At 39.5% G+C, this 24,464-nt stretch overlaps 1 protein-coding gene across 1 annotated transcript in view; it reads left to right on the forward strand.

Moving 5' to 3' along the window:
• The window catches only part of HMGA2 (high mobility group AT-hook 2), a 136,553-nt gene extending 113,127 nt beyond the window's left edge, over positions 1-23,426 (forward strand). Inside the window, exons 4-5 of the mRNA XM_082635803.1 lie at positions 11,134-11,166; positions 23,273-23,426. Coding sequence (XP_082491929.1) covers positions 11,134-11,166; positions 23,273-23,320 — 81 coding nt within the window. The 3' untranslated portion in view covers positions 23,321-23,426. The remainder of the gene's footprint in view (positions 1-11,133; positions 11,167-23,272) is intronic.
• Positions 23,427-24,464: the final 1,038 nt, after the last annotated feature.

Consider the following 24,464-nt stretch of genomic DNA (forward strand, 5'->3'; position numbering starts at 1 on the left):
CAGACAATACACATTAAATCACTCTGTAAACGGTACCTTGCTCTGTTTTTCATATATGATCAACAGAAATATAAAAAGGAGAGTCATGTCACCTTATCCTGAATTGTAGTTAAAGAATGTTTGATTCCATGGATGTGATCACGAGACAGAGTTCAGAGAGACATTTCTGGAATGGTCTAAACAAAGACATGTAGTTTTTAGGATGACAGTATACTGATGCTAGAATCATCAGTTTTAGAGCAGTTGAGCTGAGTTAGAGCTGAGTTAGGAAGTGCAGGGGTTTGGTTGCCTCAATCTCCCCTTGAGTTTGAAATAGAGATTTCGGAGACAAGCCGAATGAAATGTGAGGTTCTTCTGAAGAAGGAAGGGAGATGTTTTAATTTACAGATTCTGAAGAAAGGGACATTAATCCAGAGAAAACCTCCAGGGAGGGTCCAGGAAGAAGGTATTCTCTGGAAAGACAGGCGTGCTGGGTACACTCTGGAAGTGTGAGAGCGTGCAAGGAAGAGAGCCCACTTCTACAACTGTTTAAAACGTTCAAGGACATAAGCTAATGTTCAGGAATAGTTAACATTTCTCGGATTGAATATTAAACCTCCTCCAAGAAAAACAACTCAACTGCTAAAGTCAGTCCCATGCTGAGGCCAAGAAAATACTGCTAAATTAGGGTTCTAGGAGAGATATGACTCAGTTAAGTACCATAGAGCTCTCAACCCATAAACTATCCCTTTGTAGTCCTTAACAGCGTAAGAGATTACAAATAAATTTACTGACTCTTTCCTTAAGGAAAGGAAATGCCTAAAATCATGATTCAGCTTTTTAAATTCGGTTTCCATGTGTAACTAGTATAGCTGCTGGGAAATACTGGCTCCTCAAATCATTCTGTAAAACGATTTTTAAAAAATTTTATTGGAGTATAGCTGATTTACAACATTGTGTTAGTTTCTGCTGTATAGCAAAGTGATTCAGTTATACATATACATATATTCACTCTTTTTTAGATTCTTTTCCCATATAGGTCATTACAGAGTATCGAGGAGAGTTCCGTGTGCTATACAGTAGGTCCTTATTAGTTATCTATTTTATACATAGTAGTGGTAAAACCATTTTTAAGTGTTTTAGTCTATGATCCAGACAGATGTTCTCAGCATCAAAGAAGTTTTCTAAGTATTGATTCTAAATCTCTTTCGTTAAAATAAAAGTAATTAGAACTACTTAAAAATCACACGATTTCTATCCCATGCAAATGGGCAAGCACACGAAAAAGGGTATTACATGTGATACGAACAATTGTGTCTCTAGTTCATCAAGTCCAAATCCAGTTTCATATAACCACTCTGAATAATCCATCAAATGTTAAGAAGATGTTGTGTCTTAAATGGACTTTCAAGTATGTCCCCAACAAATTTGGAGTATTAATTATTGCTCATCTCCTATAATATATAATTTAATTTCCATTATCTTATAGATGTCTACTTTTATCCATTATTGACCATTAGTCTTTCTGTCTGGCTAAAGTTGGCATTAGCTAAAGTTTGAATTTAGTCCATAGCATCTATGCACATGTGTTTGATTTGTCAAAACCCAACAGCATAGTGTTTCACATATTTATTCATTTTACTTTGGTGCTGTTAGCCACGTGTGCATTTGCAAAGTGAACTAGATTTGTGAATGGTTATAAACAGAAAAAAGAAATATGTAAAGAGAATAAATAAATAATTTGCGTCTTTAAAAAATACCGGAAAATGTATAGTGTTTCTGTTTAAAAACCTGTAGGATGAGTACATAGGTCTGAAACAAGATTAATTCTTTTCCTATGAAGTAATGCTAATCTCACAATTTTTACTCAGCTACTTTGCCTAAGGGTGAATTCTTCCCCCCAAATCTTGGAGATGAAATATTTTCATAAAAATTGAGATGAAGTCTACTCGTGAGACAACGTATTCTTTACCCGACCTGTTTGTGACTGTTTACTTTGGAATGCATTATATCCCCAAAGTACAGCCATCTTCCATAAGATAAAAATGCCTATTAAATGCTGCAGCTCAGGAACACACCGATGATACTCAGGAGTATCATTTTAAAATTAACCATGGTTTTAACAACACTACTGCCATAGCTGCATTTTTGTTTTGTTTCGTTTTCTGACTTTTTAAAACTTAATTCTAATCTTTAACTTTCCAAAGTGAAAAAGAAAATTTCTTTCTACCTGTATTTTTCGTGATAGGGATGAATGATACTTTTCCTCTATATCAAGTCTTCAAATTTCTTGTATTTTTTTTCCTTCAGTGAACTTACCTCTACTTTCTCATGTTCCCTATTAGAGGGAAAATAGCTCTTCTTTCTTATGATTATGCTTTTTTTACTTTGATGAGCATGCCTCTCTACATTTAAGATTACATTGAACGTAGGAGAAAATTGATCTAAAATTGCACGTTATACTTTTTTAATATTTTATTTATTTATTTATTTTGTCTGCGTCAGGTCTTAATAGTGGCATGAGGGATCTTCCGTTGCGACGCACGGGCTCTTTGTTGCAGCACTGGGCTTCTCTCCAGTTGTGGCGTGCGGGTTTTCTCTTCTCTAGTTGTGGCGCGCAGGCTCCAGAGTGCGTGAGCTCTGTAGTTTGTGGATGCAGGCTCTCTAATTGAGGCACGCAAGCTCAGTAGTTGTGGCACGCGGGCTTAGTTGCCCTGCAGCATGTGGGATCTTAGTTCCCCAACCAGGGATTGAACCTGCGTCCCCTGCATTGGAAGGCAGATTCTTTACCACTGGACCACCAGGGAAGTCTCACGTTATACTCTTAATATCCTCATTTGTCTCCCCCATTAGACTCTAGGATCCTTGAGACTAGGAAACATTTCATATTCATTTTGTATGTGCAGTGCCCATCTGATGTGTAGTTTATCAAATATCAATTCAAATTTAATGAGCCAATGGATAACTTCATCAGGTCAAATTGTAGAAGGTTGGCTTTGGAAACTAATCAGGACGCTGAGGGGTTTTTTAAGGATTTCTCGTTGATCTTTCTCCTCCATTCTGAAGGTATCTGTAAGGTACCAGAAGGAAGGCAAAAACTCCAAAATATTGGCTCTCAAATCTGTTTTCATGAGAACTACTGTGGCTCGTTGCCATACACATGCAGGCTGATGTTAATAAACACTAACTAGAGTAGATTGTGACTATTCTCATCCTTGAACAGATTAAACAAGGTCAGCTGCAGCGAGGGCACTTTACTATAATAATCCAATAAATACTTTTGAAATGATGCTTACTTTTGTCTTTTGCGATAAGTCCAAGAGTAAAGCCAAGTTGAGTAGAAAATAAAGAACACCTCCCCTTCTCCCCAATACCGAGCAAAAATTCCAGAGATTTTGCCAAAACTCCCCATAGATTTATCACTTGATAGGAGACATTGTACAGAGAACTACAAAATCTCCTTTACTCTCTAAGGGCCAGATGTTACCGTCAAATTGTAACCATTTGAGGCTCCACGTGAACACACGTTGCACAGTCAACTCTAAGTGCACACAGAAGGTGCAAAATATAGAAGTTGTGACCCAACCCAGGCTTTTTCTAAGCTGGAGAAAAATAGGCACTAGCTACTTACTTATGATGGATGGTTTCTCCACTTTACAAAGGCCTCCCACCACTAGGGGGCAGGATCATTCTCAACTGAGGAAGCCATTAAAACAGGAAGACTCTCAATAAGAGTGGTATATGCAATAGGCGTGAGATTTGTATATAGCTACAGCTGAGTCTCATCCTCACATTGTTGAACCAACATTTGATCTGAAATTCTTCAAACTTCAGACACACCTTCCTATCTAATTACCAAAAACATTCCTTAGGGAGATCAAATAATTATTTAACCATTTGGTGTTAGAGAATTCTCTGAACTCAACTTCCGTATAGGTATGTCACTAACAGAGAGTTGACCATTCATTTTAAATTGAGCTAGAAGTCACAGTTTTCATAGAAAGCCACCCTGAATAACCACCAAGAATTGTCATATGCCAGTCACTCCAGCCATTCAGTTTCAATGAAGAGGTCGAGTTCGGAAGGGCTTGGAGCGGGTATGAGAAGTTAGCTAGATAGTCACAAAGACAGACATGGTGCTCTGGAAGAAAGGCTGCAGAAGAAATGAGAACACCAGAACATCACACCTGGTAAAGGCAAATCCGTCCTCTCACCACAGAGTCTGGCAGAAAACTTTGGCAAAATAACTTTAAGGGTCAGGACACGGGGTGGAGAGTCATAAGCAGGGAGATAGAGTGCAGGATCTAGGTTCATAAAAAGTACAGAAATCTGTTGGCTGATATAGCCTAATGACAAATCACAAAAATTATATAGTTGAATTAGTGAGAACGGCCACCTTACCTTGATTCTATTAGGTTAAACCATATGAAATTGTTGCTATTTGACTGGTTTTGACTGACAAAATCTCAAGACCATATGGTTCAACCTAACAGTATACACCACACTGAGTGAATGCTGTGAAGATGCTCTGACTCCAACTATCCTGGTGATACAGGTATGATGGAGGATTTGCATCTAGAGATCAGAGACTGTTATTTTACATTCCCTGGAGCTCTTGGTGTTGCATTGAGGAGCCTCAGGGACATCCTGGGAAGACAGGGAGTGGGTTGGGAGGCCATGTGAATGAGGCATCGGCACTCCAGTCAGAAGTACCATTTTGTCTGCTTCCTGTTGTAGAATTCCACGTGGATAAGATCTGATTTGTAAAAGAGGGAGAAGGTCTTGGGCTTTTTTTTTTTTTCAAGGTTCAAAACCTATAGCACATACAGTTCATTTTTTAAAGGGACCAAATATAAATCTTGACATTCTGAAATACTGAAGTTTTAAGACTAAATCTAGAGCACCGTGAACAAGTGTGTTGATTACCTCATTTCATGAAATGCAAGAAAGAATTTTCATTCTTGATGATGGTAGTCTCCCTCCAGTTGGGTTAATGTCATATTCATATATATATATATATATATATATATATATATATATATATATATATATATTCAGAACTGCACTGTGAAATTTCAGAGACTGAAAATGAAAAACATATTTCTCAGCACATAAATGAAAGTGAATCTTGGTAAATGGTTATATACAGAGAAAAAGGTCATCTTTTGAGACTTTAAACTACTTGGGACAAAGGGTCAAAAAGGATATCGTTCAAATCACAAGTCAAAAAGAATTCCTGTCAGTTTGTACAGTACATGACATGAAGTTGCTGCTGGCCTTCCTGGTTCATGGCTGTATTTGGAGTGTTTATGTAGAGACTGGACAGTTTATATAATCTGAGTTATGTCTACTTATTCAATTTGATACTTTTTAATGAATTTGGTTCAGAAAGCAGTTGAGATAATAGAGCAATAGGTTGATTTGTTTATTGAAATTTTCTCCAAATGGTGGGGGAAATTCATCAGTCAGCTCAGGCAGAAGATGGATCTGGTTGCACTTGTATGGATGCAAGCATAAACATAAGCGCCCCTACCTCCGTGAGCTGACTTAGGCCATAAAGGACTCTTTGGGAAGTTTAAAAACAAATATCTTTTTAGCAGGATACCATATTTAATTTTAAATTTTAAATGACTGAGCTTATCCTGTGAGCTGTTATTTTGTGAGCTGTGAAATGCCCCTAAAATGTTAACTTTCATTTAGAAATGAGAGTTAACATTTTAGGGGCCTTTCATGTCTCACAAAAGAAATGAGGGTTTTAAAATTCTTTTTTAGTAAACAGCTAGGAGATCTGTCTTGCCCTATACTGCTATGAGAATGCAAAAACGATCTACATGAAGTTTGTGCTAGGGAACAGAAGTACCTCTTGACTCAATAGTGGTCTTTTGATTTTAAAATCAAGGGGGCAAAACCACCTATTGCTAGCTGGCAGTAAAACAAAAAATATAATTAGATTAAAAGTCTACTACTTACATAAAACCAAAAGACCCATCTGCACGGAGATTCAATGAAGGACTATTTTCTTTCATAGGTCAACGTAAGACCCTTTGCATAATGATCATCCTTACTTTACTATACATTGTACCTCTTTTTTTCTTTTTTAAATTGAGTGGTTAAGCCCAGTTCAAGCCTCTTTTCATTTAATGTTTAAATTAGTATTAAAATGAACTACTAATGTTCAGGTTCTTTGTTATGAAGGATTTTCTTTCAGTACCTACTGGAAGGGGTAGCTTAGCTGTCTAGGCATCAGCTTTGAAATACCTAGACTCCCTGGAACCATAGGCTGGATTCTCAGGAGGGCTGGGGAGCCCCTTAATTATACTGAAATAAATTTCCTACACCAGTGTCTTTCTACAAAATCTTAAAAACCAAAATACTCTGTGGACATTAAAAATTCAATAACTTTTTCCCTTTCATTGGGAGAAATACTGGTTTGCTGTATGATCTCAGAAATCCCAGAATAGGTTCTTTCCTTTTTCATATCCTTTGCACTTTCTTAGCATGCTGTATCCTAAGCTATTTACAGACTTTAACAATAATATTTATTTGTTCAAAGACTGTACTTTCAATTTGTCTGAGCTAGTCCAATATAAGGGTTAACCTGCAGAAAACTGCACATTGAAGTCCCCGTGGTTAGAGAGGGCCCTTCTTTTTTTTTTTTTTTTTTTTTTTTTTTTGCGGTATGCGGGCCTCTCACTGCTGTGGCCTCTCCCGCTGCGGAGCACAGGCTCCGGACGCGCAGGCCCAGCGGCCATGGCCCACGGGCCCAGCCGCTCCGCGGCACATGGGATCCTCCCAGACCGGGGCACGAACCCGTATCCCCTGCATCGGCAGGCGGACTCTCAACCACTGCGCCACCAGGGAGGCCCATGAGAGGGCCCTTCTTAATCTTTTCATGATTCATTCAGTTGATGGGTTTTTTAATTCTCTTCACAGTTTTATTTTAACATTATATTAATTCAAAGCATTTCTTCAAAGTCCTTTGTTGTTGATGTTCTTTTGTTCTGGGAGGAAGCTCTCTTCCACCCATTGGATTTTAGAAGTTAAAATGCAACCACGGAATGAGAGATTTTCATTACAAGCTTTGTGAAAAGTGTAACAATCTTATAAGGAACTCAAAATCTGAGTGCTTGGAAAGGTTGGAATGCCAGGTCTGCAGAGCGCCTAAACTGTATAAATTCCCCGTTTGCACAGACGTAACTAGAAATGGAACCATCAGAAGTGTCTAAATCAGGGGACTTCCCTGGTGGCACAGTGGTTAAGAATCCACCTGCCAATGCAGGGGACACGGGTTTGATCCCTGGTCCAGGAAGACCCCACATGCCGCAGGGCAACTAAGCCCGTGCGTCACAACTTCTGAGCCTGCGCTCTAGAGCCCGCACACCGCAACTACTGAGCCTGCGAGCCACAGCTACTGAGCCCACAGCCACAACTACTGAGCCCGCACATCACAACTACTGAAGCCCATGTGTCTAGAGCCCGTGCTCTGCAACAAGAGAAGCCACTGCAATGAGAAGCCCCGTGCACCGCAACAAAGAGTAGCCCCAGCTCGCCGCAACTAGAGAAAGCCCGCGCGCAGAAACAAAGACCCAACACAGCCAAAAATAAATTAAAAAAAAAAAAGTGTCTAAATCAGGAGCTTGGAGGGCTTTGCTATCTGTTCAGTAGAACAGTCGTTGTGAAACCCATGCCTTTAAAAGGGATGTCCTCAGACACTCCACAGCAGGTAATAAAGGCAGAATCTCCAAGCGGGGAGGGGGAACAGCTGGACCTTGCAGGCCTGCCGGCCTGCCTCTTGCCCCCCAGGGTTAACTCTCCATCAGCAGCCTAGGAGAATCAGAGCTAGCCCTGCTGATGAAACCATGAGGCTTCCTGGCTGTGGTAGGAGTGAGGTGGGGAGGGGAACCCTGAAAGATCCCAAGGAGAAGACTGAGTCTGGAGGTGGAAACCAAGGCCGTGAAGTATAGCTTATCTTCCTGGGATGAATCGGATTTGACTGTTTTTAAAAGGTTGAGAATGGGTTTCCTCAGAGTATTATATGGGGGATTAAGAGAATTAGGAGACCCCGGTTGTTTCAGCTTTAGAAAATGATCTCATGGAAGTTATTTAAATTCCCTCTGCCTTAGTTTCCCTGTGAGCAAATGAAAATAACAAGACCTGGGTCCTTCCTGTCACAAAGGGGCAGATGTTGAAAATAGAAAGGATTTTAGCTTCTATATGGGAGATGCATGTGTAAAATATTACTCATTTATTAAGGTGCAGGGAAATATACTGCTAACCACACTCAAGATTAATGTGCACAGTTGATATTATCCATTTTTTCTTAGAAAAACGTAGTGGTTGACCGTGCTTCTAATGACAAGAACCCTGGGGGGCAACTGGTTTCTAGGTATCTAAGCTAGCAGATGCCCCAAGGAAGATAAGAGATTTGCAGTTTGTTTGGTGTCCCCCAAAATTTCCAGACAGCAGTTTGTTTCGTTTCCCACTTTATGAATGGCAGTAGTATTGTGCTTCCATCTGCATTTTCTACCAAAGCCATTCATAAGAATAAAAGCAAAACAAAATAACAACAACAGAAAACGTTCTCGGCACAGTCTGGAGCCATTGGGTGCCAGAGGCTGGGAAAACATCCTGGCAGCCAGAACCCCAACCAGCATTGAAAGTCCTCAAGGGTCTGTTTGTTTGGTGGTCTGCAAAGTATGAAGTGCTGTGTGGAAGGGCAGCTGGTAGAAGTTCTGTGACACGAACTAGGCTGGGAGCCAGGGCTGGCAGGGTTTCAGACATTGTCTTTCTCCTCATTGAAGTGTCAGGACCTAATTCATGGAAAATTGGGTGAGCTGGCAGCCCTTTCAGAGGATTTCATTGAGACCCACAGTGTGGAGGAGTCACATGAATGTGGGCTCCTAGGCCAAAAAGGGAGGGGGACTTCTGAGCAGTAGGAACCAGTCAGCCTGCAAGAGTGCGTGAGGATGTGTGAGGATTTGAAATGGTTTGGGAGTAAACATGTGTACAGGTGTAATCAGCAGGAAAAAAGAGAGGGGAGAAAAGTGGTCTGTTCTTACAAATGACTCTTTTGAAATGAATACTCTCTTAGCACACACATTTGAATCCTAAGAGGCAAGAAGTCCTAATCATCCTTCGTTGGATTCCACCTGGAGAAAACATCATCTCAAAACCTGGGCTTTTAGAATGTCATCTCTACTGTGGTTTAAACTCAAACTTTTTTTTTCAGTAAACAAAAGTATTTTGCCATTTCTTTTATTTTTATCTTGTTCATCTAAAAATAAAAAACTCTGATGATTTTTATAAAACACGTTTACTATAGTGGCAATAAGACATCACACCATCACTGAAATTCTGAGAGGAAAGAAAATGAATAGAAGCTCTACCCCGTCACAATAGAGTGAATTTACCTTGACTTCTGTAGCAATTTTATTTCTTTCATTTGTACCCCAGAAGCATGTCACTGCCCACATCAAAGTGGTTCCGTTGTATTTGCAAATCTCAGGGATGTGTAGATAGAATAAAGGAGGCTTATATTCAGACATGAGAGTGAGTACTGGAAGTAATCCATTAAGAAACTTGGGCTTCAGATCCACCTTTTACAACACCAAAGAATAACTTAAATATTTTTCTAATACTCTAAATATTGGACAGTTAATGTAGGCTGAGTAGAAAAAAGTTTCCTCAGGTATTTTACTCAAAAGAGGGGAGTTTTGCACTACATCCAGAATTAAATACATATAGATGATAAAGATCCACAGATATAAGTGTAACAAAATATTCTGCAAATGGTAACATCAAGAAAGTGAACAAACCCACAGAATGGAAAAAAATACTTGCAAATCATATTCTGATAAGGGATTTGTATCCAGAACATATAAAGAACTCTTATAACTCAATAATGAAAAGCCAAATACATTTTGAAAAGATTTGAATAGACATTTCTCTAAAGAAGATATACCAATGGCCAGAAAGTACATGAAAAGATATTCAACATCACTAGCCATTAGGAATATTCAAATCGGAACCACAATGACATTCACCTTCACACCCAGTAGGATGTCTCTCATTAAAAAGACAGACAATAACAAGTGTTGGCACATATGGGGAGAAATTGGAATCCTCATACATTGCTGGTGGGAATGTAAAATGGTGAAGCTGCTTTGAAAAACTGTCTGGCAGCTCCTCAAAAAGTTTAATGTACAGTTACCTCTGTGATCCAGAAATGCCACTCCTAGCTATGTACCTAAGGGAAATGAAAACATGTACACACTAAAACTTATACATGAAGTTTTCTTATACATGAAGCTTCATAACAGCATTATTCATGATAGCCAAAAGTTGGAAACAACCCAGATGTTCATGAACTGATGGATGGGTAAACAAAATGTAGCATATCCATACAATGGAATATTATTTGGCCATAAAAAGGAATGAATTACTGATGCATGCTATAACAGAATGATCCTAGAAAACATTATGCTAAGTGAAAGAAGCCCATATATTGTATGATTACAAAAGATACAAAAGACCATATATTTACATGACATGTCCAGAATAGGCACATTTATAGAGAAAGAAAGTAGATTAGTGATTGGTTAGGGATGGGAGGTTGGCTAGGGAAGCAGGAGGGAGTGGGGAGTGGGTGATAATGGATATGGGGTCTTTCACAAGAGGTGAAATTGTTCTAAAATTAGATTGTGGTGATGCTTGTACTATCCTCTGAATATACTAAAATACTTTGACGTATACACTTCATATGGGTGAATTTTATGGAATATAAATTATATCTCAGTAAAGCTGTTTTTTTAAAAAAACAAAATATTAATAAATTAGGCCCTTTCACTTCCTAAGTTTTGTGATATACAGGCTAAAACAAAGTGAATAGAAGAGCAAGTTTATTTTGATGTAATTGGTATGTATTGCAGACCTTAGTTGGGAATTGTGTTAATGGAGATAACCTGCATTGTATTTCTTTAACATGTGAAGATAATGAATAAACACCCTTTAACCTGAAATAAACCATCTGCACCTAGAAATTTTTGTCTTTGCAGACAAGTGTCTATGTTTAAAACATGTATACTTGATTATTTTCATTATGTGTGTTTCCTTTTAAATTATAACAGTTCTTTTCTTTCTTTCTTTCTTTCTTAGCCTCAACAAGTTGTTCAGAAGAAGCCTGCTCAGGTAAGAGATGGTCATTGTGCTTTTTTTCCCCCAGTTAATATAAATAGTGAAAAAAATATGACCCCAAATTAAACCTTTAATTAGTATTTTTCTAGTCTTATGTCAGCATTGTAGTATTCTTGAAAATTGGTTGTATCCTTCAGACAAAGTCAAGAATACATAGACTGAGATTTTTAGAAATTCTAAAAGATCAAGGCCTGAAGTATACAGAATAAATAAAAATACTTTAAAAAATAAAACCTTTTAGTGCCTCATATAAAACAAATACTTAATCTTATCATGTGTTTTGCCAACTCTTAAACATCAAGTTTTGTCCTTTCCATCTCACTATCCATATTCCGTTGACCTGATACAGGACTTCTTAGCCACAAAATATATCATGATCCATGACAGGAAACATATCTATTCATTGAATTATTCCATAACATTTGGTGATCCCAAAACACTCCCAAAGAAGACTGGGAAATTGGGAAATGGTCATACTAATTTTGCTATTGATGAACTCTCAGGTCTCACTTCAGTTAGGCTGAATCACAGTCTCTGACGTCTTTGGCAACATCAAAATTAGGAACCAGCTTTACTTCTCTTGTTCCGTATGCCTGGAGTTCCTTGTCCCAACTATAATCTGTACATAGAAGCATAAGAATCATGCTTATTGAGGAAGTATATCTTGAAGAATAAATTAACCATGATTGCTAAGTAGTGAGCTTTATTAAAATATGAAAATATCTTGCTGTTCTCCCTTTCTGGGTTGAAAGAGATGCCCAGGAGTTCTAGGTGCATCATGCAGAACCTGCCGAAGTAAGTTATTAAGCAGTGTCATGGGTTACCAAGTTCTTTGTAGATCTTTCATATAATTTAAGTTATCCATGGGATCTTTTCCTTAGAGGTCTCTAAAACTGTACCTTGCACCCTGTTCTCTTGGGACAATGTTGCCTTGCCTGGGAAAGACCATTCAGACAATCTCCTGTGTCTACTATTCTTTACAAATGCAGCTTGAAAGAGAAATGAAGCTTCTAAACAGATATAAAAGCACACAGGGGAAATGCATCTGAATAATTACACATGTGCTTTAAATAGAATAAAAACAGAGTTTCCATGAAAAAAAATCATCCTCATAGCTGTTCCCTTTCCCAAAAGCCAAGAGTGTTGGGGGCACTAAAAATAAGTACACTGTGTTCAAGTGTTTCTATGCAATATTAAACAAAACAAAATATAAACCAAACTTGACATTTTTAAGTAGGAGATCCCAAATATATTTAGCCTCTCATCCTTCATCAGTAAGGAAATCAGTAAGGGATTTTTTTTAAAAAGAGCAAATGAATTTATAAATCTGTGCATTGTGGTCAAAGGAGACTGCAGTGTTCGCTGTTGCATCGTGGGCTGTGAACAGTAGATTAATAACCTTACGTGGTCTGTTAACAACTTTGATTCAGTCTCTGTTCTTGGGGTTTAGGGAAGATAAGGCAAACGAAAACTTAGTCACATGCATCTGAGAAATGTGTAGTCTGGTTCAGAGGTTCTTACCCTTGGCTACATATGAGAATCACCTACAGATAATATAAATGTAATTATATATATATATATATACACATATACATATATATATATATACAGTTGTATATTATATGCCATATACAGTTGACCCTTGAACAGCATGGGTTTGAACTGTGATGGTCAACTTATACGTGGATTTTTTCAATAAATACTACAGTACTACACGATCGATTAATAGTTGGTTGAATTGGTGAATGAAAAATCACGGATATGGAGTAAAGCCCAACTGTGAGACTTGAGTCTGAAGAGTTTGGTATCTGAGGAAGGTCCTGGAACCAATGCCCCTCGGATACTGAAGGACAGACAACTGTGTGTGTGTGTGTGTGTGTGTGTCTGTGCGCGTGCGTGTGTATGGACCCTACCCAGTGATGATTTTGGTATCTGTGGTGGGTCCTGGAACCAATCCCCCACAGATGCTGAATTGACTGACAGCTCTGTGCGTGTGTGCGTGTGTGTGTGCGTGTGCGTGTGTGTGTGTGTGTGTGTGTACATTCTGAACCCTACCCAGTGGTATGTGCTGGAACCAGCCCTTGTGAGGCAGCTGTGAGTATCTCTTCCAAATTCTGTATTTACTGATGTCAAGTAGGTAACTTGAAATCCACTATGGTAGGAGTATTTACACCATGGAAATTGGAAAATACTACAAATCAGGACTTTTTTTTTTACTGGAGAGCAAGTTGTTGAACATTTACCTACACACCACTAGCCCCACCCTTCAGTGATTCTGATTATTTGGTCTGGAAACCCAAGCATTAGTATTTTTTATGAACTCCTCAAGTGAGTCTAATGTAGAGCCAGGGATAAAGATACTCAGTGAACACACATGAGAAGACATTTGCACATTTGTTGAGCAAATGAGCACAGAATATCAATCTATATGACGCACAATGGGATACAGATGAATGAGTGGAATGCCATGTGTTGCTTAAAGGGATGATCCCCAGAAGAGTTTCAATTTTGTTGTTGTTGTTTAGCTACAGAAGAGAAAATAAAGACATAGATTAGGGAAAGAAAGGAAGATGTTACAGATGAGATGAATGGCATATTCAAAAGTAAAGAGGCAGAGACAGATAAATCATTGGTGGAGATTATCAATGTGGCTGAAACTGACTGCAAATTGGGCAGTAATATACCAAGAAATGATGTGACATCATAAATTTTTGTCCTAAGAGAATCAGGCATATCAAAGAAACCACAGCTGGATTGGGTTGGTCCTCACTGATCAATCTGGCTGTGTTACAGACCTACAGACCCTGCTCCAGATTTGCCCTTGAAAGGAGAGTTCAAAACTCAGAAAAAAGAACATGAGCTCATTGGACTTCCTAATCTATATTGTCTAAGGACACAGTGATGAATTATATAAACATGGGGACTACACAGAAGTTCATGGAGGATAATGTAAATTTTACATCACATTCAAAAGAATCTCTTCCTTTTCCATCTGTTTCTTTCAAAATACCCTCCCAGATGGCTTTTCCATGTAGCAGTCTGGATTAACTCAGGCTCATATCCTTTCTTCATCAACACTACTTTGAAGAGTTACATTCAGGTCCTGTTTTGAGGTGGTGAAAATTTTAGCACGATTAAATATTTTACATCCCAAGAAAAGGACTCAGCAGTGTCTAAGGAGACCTAGGTTTTGCTTTCTGGCCCCATCAATGGGTGAATCAATCTCTCTGTTCCCTATGTATCCATCTATGAACTGGGATAATAACAATGCATCTTATCTTACTCCCAAGAACATTTTGAAGAGACTTGTGTACATTCCAGGGAGTATTATTACATTCTGACTTATTTTTGTATGCTAGGTTTTTTATTTCCGGAGATTTGTATTCTCAAAAATGTTAGCATTCTAATTAGTTAAAAACTACTATCTTTTTTACCTCAAGTGTTTTCACTGCATCTTTTTAAAATAAGGATTTTTTTAACTTAGGGGAAATTTTATGGTGATTGCTACATCCTATCATTAGGACTAAAGCAGTTAGAATCACTTGGCTTGTATGTAATTCCATATGTGTGGAAGTACAAAGACTCTCTTCTGAAGTATCCTAATGCCATCAAATTCTGAAACCTCAGAACTTCAAGGATGCCACTTCTTGAAACTGGGTTACAGAAAGTCACAATTCATTCTAAGGAGACAAATTCAGGATTATGATAAATCTTATTCATGTGCATTTGTGTATATAAGTACATGCATCTTGCTAGGAATAAAAATTTAAGGAAAACCCTACTGCAGGGGTTTGTGCCTGGGAAGTCCACCAGGTACCATCAGCTGCAAACCTTAATAATCTTAAAAATCTAAAGAGGAAGATCTCTAATATTTACGTTAACTGTTTTTTTTTAATTCCAAAGCTAGTGAAAACAAAGCTTACTGGAGAAATCTACTATATTTTCATTTAAAGTGATAAAATAAGAAATTAGCTAATTTCCTAGTTTTTTAGCAATTTGAAAGTTGATTTCTCAGCCACATGGATTACATTCTCAACTTGAGTAGGCAACAGTGGTAGGTTTTGTTTCCGCTGCTGTTGTTTTTATAAGAGAAATCCCATAGTGTATCAGGTTATTATTATTGATAGAGGGGGCTTTGTTTCTCAAGTTTTAATTCTGATAAGAAAAAAATCTCACTCCATCTCAGACTTCTGAAAAGATCTTGCTGGTTTATTAGATATCTTATTGTCTCTTGATTTCCCCCTCTTAAGGCTTTAAACTGAGATTAGAAGTGAGTCCTTATATATAATTCAGACATATTTTCTCACCTGAGCCCTACCCAAAGGGTAAAAACAGCTTTTAAAAATCCTAAGTTCTCCTTCCTTTCAACCCAATTTCCTCATTGTTGTACAGCCCTGGCAAGCTACACCTCTAGCAATTAAGACAGGTAGAAACCTGCTCCTTTTCAACTTCCCAGTGAGAGAACTGGAAAGTTTTCAGTTTCTAAAAGACTGGAAACAAAGCTTTCTGTTTCAAAATAGAGCTTTTACCTGGGAGTAACATCTCCTGTGGGTGGTGTGTATGGGGGCAAAGAAATCTCAGTAAGCCTTGGTTATCATGGGATTTTCCCCCCTTAAAAAAAAAAAAGCTGAATGTTTTTACAGAGACTTCAAGGGCAGTTTTAAGGATGTTTATATTTCAGACAACCTAAACATTGTTTAGAGCAAAATGAGAGATTTCATTTTTGGGACAAGCAGGTTGATGAATTGCAGTCAACATCTTGTTCTCAAAGACAGCATTTTTCCTGGGGGCTTTCAGTCTAGACATACAAGGGAGGAAGGAGGAAGAAGGGAGAGTTCTCACTCTCACACTCATCCTGTACATGGTATCTTGGCCAGTACAGTCAATAGTTCATCATAAATCAGACTTGAAGAAAAGAGGCACTCTCTACTCACTCAGGGAGAATAGTGATTTATACCGCTTAAGTCATAAAGAGTACTGATTTAGTTATTTTCCAACTTACGCCCTTTCAATCTGGTAAAACATTTTGTGGGCCAGTAAATGTTTGGTACCAACTGGCAAAACATGAAGAATTATATCAAAGCCTGCCCTGAGTGGGACTGTTTTGTTGTATAGGAAATACTTTTTGATTTAACCTCTGACCTCTGACATTGCAAAGGTCAAGGGAAGGGGAAAGCCGAGTAGAAAGCAACATTTAACCCCTATAATAAAGTAGCTCAAGGATATAGCAGCACAGGCGTAGGGCAGAGGAAGCATATCAAAATGATTATTAACCGTAAACATATGAAGTCATTAGCTTAGTTGTAATAAAGGAATATTGGCAAGATGAAGTCGGCTGTTTCTTGGCAGGGAATGTCTTACAGAGATGACATAAACTTCTAACGGAAGTGAAAGAACATCACTCAATTTGGGGCAAGATATAAAACTCCAAAAGGCAAAATATAGTATTTCTGGACTTGACAGATTTCCTATAGGAGTTGTTTTTTTTTTTTAAGTGTGATTGTTTTTAACTGTGTGGTAAAGCCTGTGGATTAGGCTAAAAACAAAATGGCCATGTCTGCCTGCTTTTCTATGCATATTGCAGAATGCTTTTCCTGTGCATTTTGATGTGAACTGGATAAAAAACAATTATTTATTCAATATGTAAGCTTTCTTCTTATTATCCAAACTTGCTGACCAAAATTAATATGAATAAATAGTAACTGGATTTAAAACATGGCCTTTCTAAGAAATTCCTTAATGTTTGAATAGAAATATGTTGCTTTATCCAAGAAACTTTCTGTACCTTCAGAGCATGTTTGCTGGACACTGAAATGTCTTATTGAAGAATTATTTGTTAGCTTAGTATTATTACTGATATTTTCATAATCTTATTCAAAAGTCCTATCTCAGGATAATGAAAAATGTTTGGTGCAATAATGATTAAAATCCAGAAATGTCCTGTTCCCTGGCAACAAATACAACTTATGAAAAATTTTTTACACATGGAAAACAAAGAGTAAAGGTTCTCCTAATCTGTGCCATTAATAAACATATCCAGAATATAACCATTAAGCAGCCTTTAATCTATCCACTTTTATTTAAAACTACTCTGCATAAAAGGAAGAACATTCCTCAACAATTTTGGAAATGTTGAAATAAATTTCCTTCTTCTGAGTGCTTCCTTCATGCGAAAATCTTTTTGCTGCGTCCTTAGCTATTTTTTAAACATGAGACTCCTCAGTACGAATTAGATCTGGCATGGAAAATTGATCAAGCTTGTGATCCTCAGAAATCGTGACTTCCAGGATCCTGAAACTTGCAGTTAGTTTATACATAAAATGAATTCCCTATCTGAAAAATGTGACTCCCTCCTGAAGATAGTTTTAAATAGCCTTTCATCCCAGGAAAGAAATTCATAGTATCCCAGGGATAAATATTACCTCTGTTTACAATATTTTCAGTGATGGAACTCTGACCAGAGGCATGAATAAGACAAACAGGAGTGTATTTTACAAATCTAAGGTGTCTTATTTTGTTTTATTTAGGAGGCATTGTTTAATAATAGGGTTTCTTTTTCCTTTCTTTCTCAACAATCTATCATTGAATCACAGGTAAAGAAAGAAACACAGAATGAGTAGCTATAATTAATCATCATAGCTCCACACTGTAGTCTTACAGGATTTTTACTCTTTTTTTCAAAGTTTTCCCATTTGGTTGTCACATTTTTTCTCACACCCTGCTGGGCAGCGAGATGAGTATTCTCATTACCGGTCTGACACAGTGAGAATAAGGCACAAGTTATACACAAATGCCAGGGTTGGTGCCTGTGGTCAGTGACATCTAGGATCAACCTTCTTTACTTCAAATATCCCCCGATAAGACCTTATACTGGCTTTATTACATTGATGGTAGCACATGCAAGGTAGATGCTTGTATATTTGTATATATTGGGTTGGCCAAAAAGTTTGTTCGGGTTTTTCCCATAACATCTTATGAAAAACCTGGGTGAACTTTTTGGCCAACCCAATACATAAAACTAAAATTAAAAAAAAAAAAAATCAGGGGCCTCCCTGGTGGCGCAGTGGTTGAGAGTCCGCCTGCCGATGCAGGGGATACGGGTTCGTGCCCCGGTCTGGGAGGATCCCATATGCCGCGGAGCGGCTGGGCCCGTGAGCCATGGCCGCTGAGCCTGCGCATCCGGAGCCTGTGCTCCGCAACGGGAGAGGCCACAACAGTGAGAGGCCCGCGTACCGCAAAAAAAAAAAAAAAAAAAAAAATCAGGTACAAATACCGTAAATATCCCAACTTCTAAAGTCTCCTTTTGAAAAACATATTTACCCCCTACCGTTTCTACCAGAATCCCTTGCACTTGCCTGATCATAGGGTTTATGTAGGTTCCAGTGGATATGTTTTTTTTTTAATGCGATATAAAGTTTTCCTAGTTGGAGGAAATAATCACTTTCCATTCAATTAAACAGCCCCAATCCAATTTAAAATTAAAATATCTGACCCAGACATAGAAAGAGTCCGCTTTGTGGTCTTGAGGGTCACTTAGCTGCAGATGGAACTTGAAAACTTGTTTCTGGTCACTGCTGCTGAGGAGAGCCCATTATTTCTGTTCCGGCGGGATTGGCTTGAGATAGTCACGACGAACATGAAACACTCGTGAGTGTGGCATTCCAAGTGCTTAAGGAACTGGACATACTAAGATGACAAAAAGAATGTCATTAAACCATAACTACACTTTCTAAATTACCAGGTATTGGTAGGTTTACTGGCACGACAGCTTAAATTACAGATGTATTTGTAGCCTGCAGCATTTTATGATAAGAGAGTTACAGAATTCTTTGCAACGAAGGGGAAAAAATCAGGATTTATTAAAGCTGGCGTGGATGTCTATGACTTTGCACTCCTTAATACACACAAAGAGGGGCATCATGGTGACAACACTCCTAAGGTTTGCGGGGAGAGTATTTCCACTTCTCGGTTCCATTTAAAATTCGCTGGCCTCCTTTCCACTGCAGATCTGCTGTTTAGTCTGCATCTGAAAATTAAACCCAGAGCTTCAGCTGTCACATTAAACCCTGAACCTTCCTCTAGCGCACACCCTCACCCGTGCCTATGTGGTAACATCTATGGTTAAATGCCTAAGACATTGAAAAATTCCATCCAACGTTAGGGGATCAGGGTGGATATTGGGATGTCTTCTTCCTCCTTTTGAATAAGTTAGCAGAAGTGTACCCAAGGGTGTACACCACATGCATTGTGCTGAACCACATTAAAAGGATGGAGATAGGTGCAAACTATATATCTAGGTTTCAGTGGGGGTTTTCTTCCACAAGCGTAATGAAAGCAATGAAAGAGTTAGACTTATTAAATTCCTTTTTTGGGGGAACAAAAGAAAGACTAAGGCAAAATGAGTGCAATTTTTCCAGTAGTCGTAATAAAAATACAGTTCTCCAACTCTGCCCATTTTCTTTTCCTTCTCTTCAGTTTTCTGCCAAAAAATCCGCATTTCACCCCAGTGTGGTACAGCCTCAGTGGTCTTTGTAAGGTAACTGAGTGGATGGCTGGGGGCTGTTCTGTATTTAGAGGCCTTAGTGGCTGGTACTCATAAAAATGTCACTGTGCACTTTCACTTTGAAAAGTCCTTTTATCCTACATTCGTGAAGCCCCATTCCAATGGTAAGCCTGTGGCTGCTTGGCCTTCCCATCTCACCAGCCAGCGCCTAATGAGATGTGGAGAATGCTTGGCTACGGTCTCTCCACCCCCTTAGTGCCTCAGAGCTGCTCTTGGGGGGCTACCCAAGCTCAAAGATCCTTTGGGCGTATGTTGCGAACATGAAGCAATTTAAATAAATATCTCAAGTTGCAGGCTATCGCCTGCAGTAATGGCAGTGTCTTCTAAGTTAACTGAGAAGGATTGAATCTCAAGGGTCCCTACCAACTACTCTACTGTGAAAGTAAGATCCCTGGGGGACCTCAGAACCTGCTGCTTATTTCCTTCGTCACCGGGTCCTGTCCACTCTTTGCACCGCAGAAGGGCCCTGTGTGAAGTCTGGTCAGCCGTGACAGGGCAGCTGAACATGGATTTCCCGACTCCATCTTCATGCATCCATGACCCACATGGCTCCTGGGAGGGAAAGCAAGAACTCTTCTCTCCCCGCCTTATCTCGCAATCTGCTGTCAAGTCACCTGCCCCAATTCAGTAAATGAATTGTGGAACCAAAACAAAAAAACGAAGAGGGTTTTTCTTCTCTTAATTACACGCACACTTTGGTCACAGCAACCATACATGTAGCAAAAGGCCAAGTCACTGGGAAGGTGAGAACTGGGTCTTGCAGAGGTGAGAGGTGCCACGTGCCCCGCCAACCTCATCCACTTGGCAGCCATGCCGTCCTCTGGAGGATGGCCAGTCAGGGCTATGCCAGGAAGAGAGAGCTCCCCAAGAGCCAAACATTGAGAAAGAGCCAAACATCGTTCTGAGCGTGTGAGAGCTGCATGACCTCCAAAAGTTTGACGGAGTGAGGCTCCCACCCTTGACATCCTAGTTATGTACCCAGTACTAACTGACAGCTACTAGTAGAAGCATTTCAGTGTCGGTGGAAATAAAACAACCCTCCATGTTGTGTTAAGAACCGTTAAGTAAAGGAAACAATATGAGGATGAGGGACCATCATTTTCAGCTGAGTTGTGTCTAAGGGATTTGAATAAACCACTTACATATCAGGAGCTTCAAGAGCTCAAATCAAGCAAAGTTTCTGGGAAGGTTTTGAAAAGCTGATCACATTCCATCTACTACAAGGTCTTTGTAAGTTCGTGGCCTGAAAATTCGATTTCCTTCCGGATTTGGAAGTACTTTGGTTTCCAGATAGTCTAGGAAAATCGAGCAGTTAGAAATGGAATAATTACAGCTCCATCCAGGGAGGTTTCCAGCTTGACTGCGTTCTATTAATTTGTTAACCAGGAGAAGAAAGGATCACATATATCTGCCGGCGTGTAATCTGTGGTCTGTTTCAGGGTAGTTACCTAAGTCTACACCTCCTGTCATAATGAGAAGTGAGTCATTTGGGGACGGTGAAGAGTGTATCTGCCGAACAGCTTAATGACTTTCTGGAATTTAAATATTAAGTGAAAAAACAAGGTCAGAGGGCAGCTGAACCTTGGCTTGTCTCTCTCACGTCCGTCCGTGGCTTTGATCCTGCTACATCCTCCTTTGTGGCCGGGACTCCATAGAGAATCTCAGGGTCATGGCCTGTTGCCTGTCAAGAGGTATAAACGTGCTGCTTAAATATGTGAAGGCTGCCGTTTGGGGGTTGGGAGCAGATGCGGGGTAGCTTCAAACGTTCCACGTTTCCCACACGACCCAAAGCAGACTAAACAAAACCGGTGTGAAACCTCATGACTTGATGCTGCCGTGGTTATATTTTTTAAGCTGTAATCCATTCATTTGTGTGTGTGTTTATTCCCAGGATTTACAGCTCCTTCAGTCTTGGGGGAAGAGAACGTTTGAAACCTTTTGCAAAGGGTTTGCAGTAAGCAGTGGCCTATGGTTAAAGCCCAGGATATATATATATATATATATGTATATATATATATATAGAGAGAGAGAGAGAGAGAGAGAGTGTGTGTGTGTGTGTGTGTGTGTCCGTCCGTCCGTGTGCGCACATTCATGTGAGCATGTGAGTGCCCGTTCATGTGGGTTTTTTTCCCTCCCGTTTGCTGCTTTTACGCAAAAGCGTCACACATGGTAGCATTTAGGAGTTCCTTCACAGCTGAAGTGTTTCAAACACTAATGAATGGAAGTTTGGTCATATAATGCAGACAAGCTTTAAGGCATGCTTTACTGAATGGTGTACTGTAGTGACCTGGGAAAGGAAGAGAGGTATAAATTGTGTCAGTTAGCCACCCAGACAAAATGAAGCCATGTGGAAAATCAAATCTATTAAAGTATGAAGACTGTTATAAGCTGTTTTAAGCTGGCCATTCTTAAAGTTTGCTGCAGGAGTGAATGTTTACCTCTTCTCCCAGATCTTTTTCACATGCCGTCTTATGAGACAATGTACAGCATTTGATAAAAATCATCCTCTCACTAAAGACGCTTTTATCAGAAATGTTTATTGTCTCCGCTTTACCACCCATGTCCTGAAAGGTACTGCACGTTTGTTAAATAAGCAGAAGGAAAGAGAACTTTGCAGCTCAAGCCGGCTTGCAGAAATTCCAACAAATTCCAGAGCCATACGGAATCAGAAAAAGGAAAAGAGAAGGAGAAATTAGATTTATAGGAAGAGGAGGCCCTGCAAAAACATATATATTAGATTTTCTCTGCTTGGCCAAACCACCATTAAATGTTTGGTCAGTGTGGATTTAGTATTGAGATTGAGCAGTTAATGCCAAACTCTGGTCATTGTCTTAAAATGCGCTTTAATAAATACAAGAAGGAGGAAATCCATTTGGAAAGGAAGTGAGTCGTCAGCTCTTGCAGCCCTTTCTCAGGCTCGATTCTGCCCTCACGCTGCCTCTGGTACGTGGCAGTGGCATCCTGGTTACACACAGCTGCCAACACCCGTCTGACTCTGCCCAAAGCCTGGCTCGACTTGCTCTGCGACTTCGGGTATACGACTTACTGGGCCTTGATTTTCTCACCTGTAAAATGGGATAATAACAGCCAGTCCCTAAGAGCATCAGCTATGATTACCAATATCTGCAGGACGTGTTTTCTTTGTCCCTTAAGAACAGATCCCCTTCACTTGATTTGCTGGTTTATAAAACTGATGACTGGCATGCTGTCGGGAAAAATTTATCCATTTCTTTTTCTCTCTGATTGGTGAGTAAGCTCACACGGGCCTGACATTCTCTGGACGGCAGACAATTGAATTTGCTGAGCAGCCGCCATGATGTCAAGCCTTAAGTCAACAGTGGCTAATGACTGCTCTGGGAAAAAACAACACCTTGATTCCTCAATTACGGTTTAAGAAGCCCTGGGAACGAGGGGGCTTGCCAATCATCCGCATCCTCTTTTGAAGCCAGCATAATGTGCTGTGGAAACAGGTCACCTCTGAACTGTTTGTCTGAACAGCCCACACAGTGTAATGGTTGTGCCCTTTGTGTGTTCCAGGAGGAGACTGAAGAGACATCCTCACAAGAGTCTGCGGAAGAGGATTAGGGGGCGCCAGCATTCAATTTCTACCTCAGCAGCAGTTGGATCTTTTGAAGGGAGAAGACACTGCAGTGACCACTTACTCTCTGTCGCCATGGTCTTTCCACTTTCATCTGGGGTTAGGGGGCGGGGCGGGGCGGGGGAGGGGCGGGGGTGGGGGGAGAAGTCACGTAACCTTAAAAAGGACTATATTAATCACCTTCTTTGTAATCCCTTCACGGTCCCAGGTTTAGTGAAAAACTGCTGTAAACACAGGGGACACAGTTTAACAATGCAACTTTTAATTACTGTTCTCTTTTTCCTTAACCTACTAATAGTTTGTGGATCTGATAAGCAGGAGTGGGTGGGTGAGAAGAACCTCTGAATCGGGTTTAGTCAATCACTGCACTGCATCCAAACCAGAAACATGTCACCCGTGTGACGCTGGGCATTCCGCTAGGAGAGGCGCGGTGGGAAACACTGGCTGCCTCAGACACCACCCAACCCACTCACAGTAGTGAAGCTTCTGTTTAGAACACCAAAGATAGGACTAGATACTACTTCTCTCTTTTTCATATAACCTTATAGACACTTACTTGATGATTTTTTTTTTAATTTTTACTTTTATTTCTAAATGAGACGAAATGCTGATGTATCCTTTCATCCAGCTTAACAAACCAGAAAAGGTGATGTTCACTTTTCAAAAAGGGAAGTAAGCAAACTCAGATTGCCAACTCCTTTATTTATGGATGCCACACATATCAGCAGGAGTAATAAATTTACTCACGGCCCTCATTTTTTTTTTCAGGAACCCTCATCCGGGTAGAATCTACTTCCTACAGAGCCAAGTGCCATTTAGCAATAAATCACACTTGTCAGCCTCAAAGCATTTTAAGGAACCTAGACAAGTAAAATTATCCTCTCTGTAATTTAATGAAAAGGTACAACAGAATAACGCATGATGAACTCACCTGGATTATGAGGTGGGAGGGGCGAAATCCAAATTTCTTTTGCTATAGTTTATACTACAATATAAAGGACAACGACAACAAAAAAGCAGGCTCTCTCTCTCTCTCTCCATTGTGTATCAGTTTCTGTGAAAGACCTAAATACCACTTACCTCAAATGAAGCTTATGTGTTACTTCAAGTAATACGTTTTGACATAGGATG

This window comes from Mesoplodon mirus (genome assembly GCF_964341445.2).
Source record: "Mesoplodon mirus genome assembly, chromosome: 11".
Lineage (NCBI taxonomy): Eukaryota > Metazoa > Chordata > Mammalia > Artiodactyla > Ziphiidae > Mesoplodon > Mesoplodon mirus.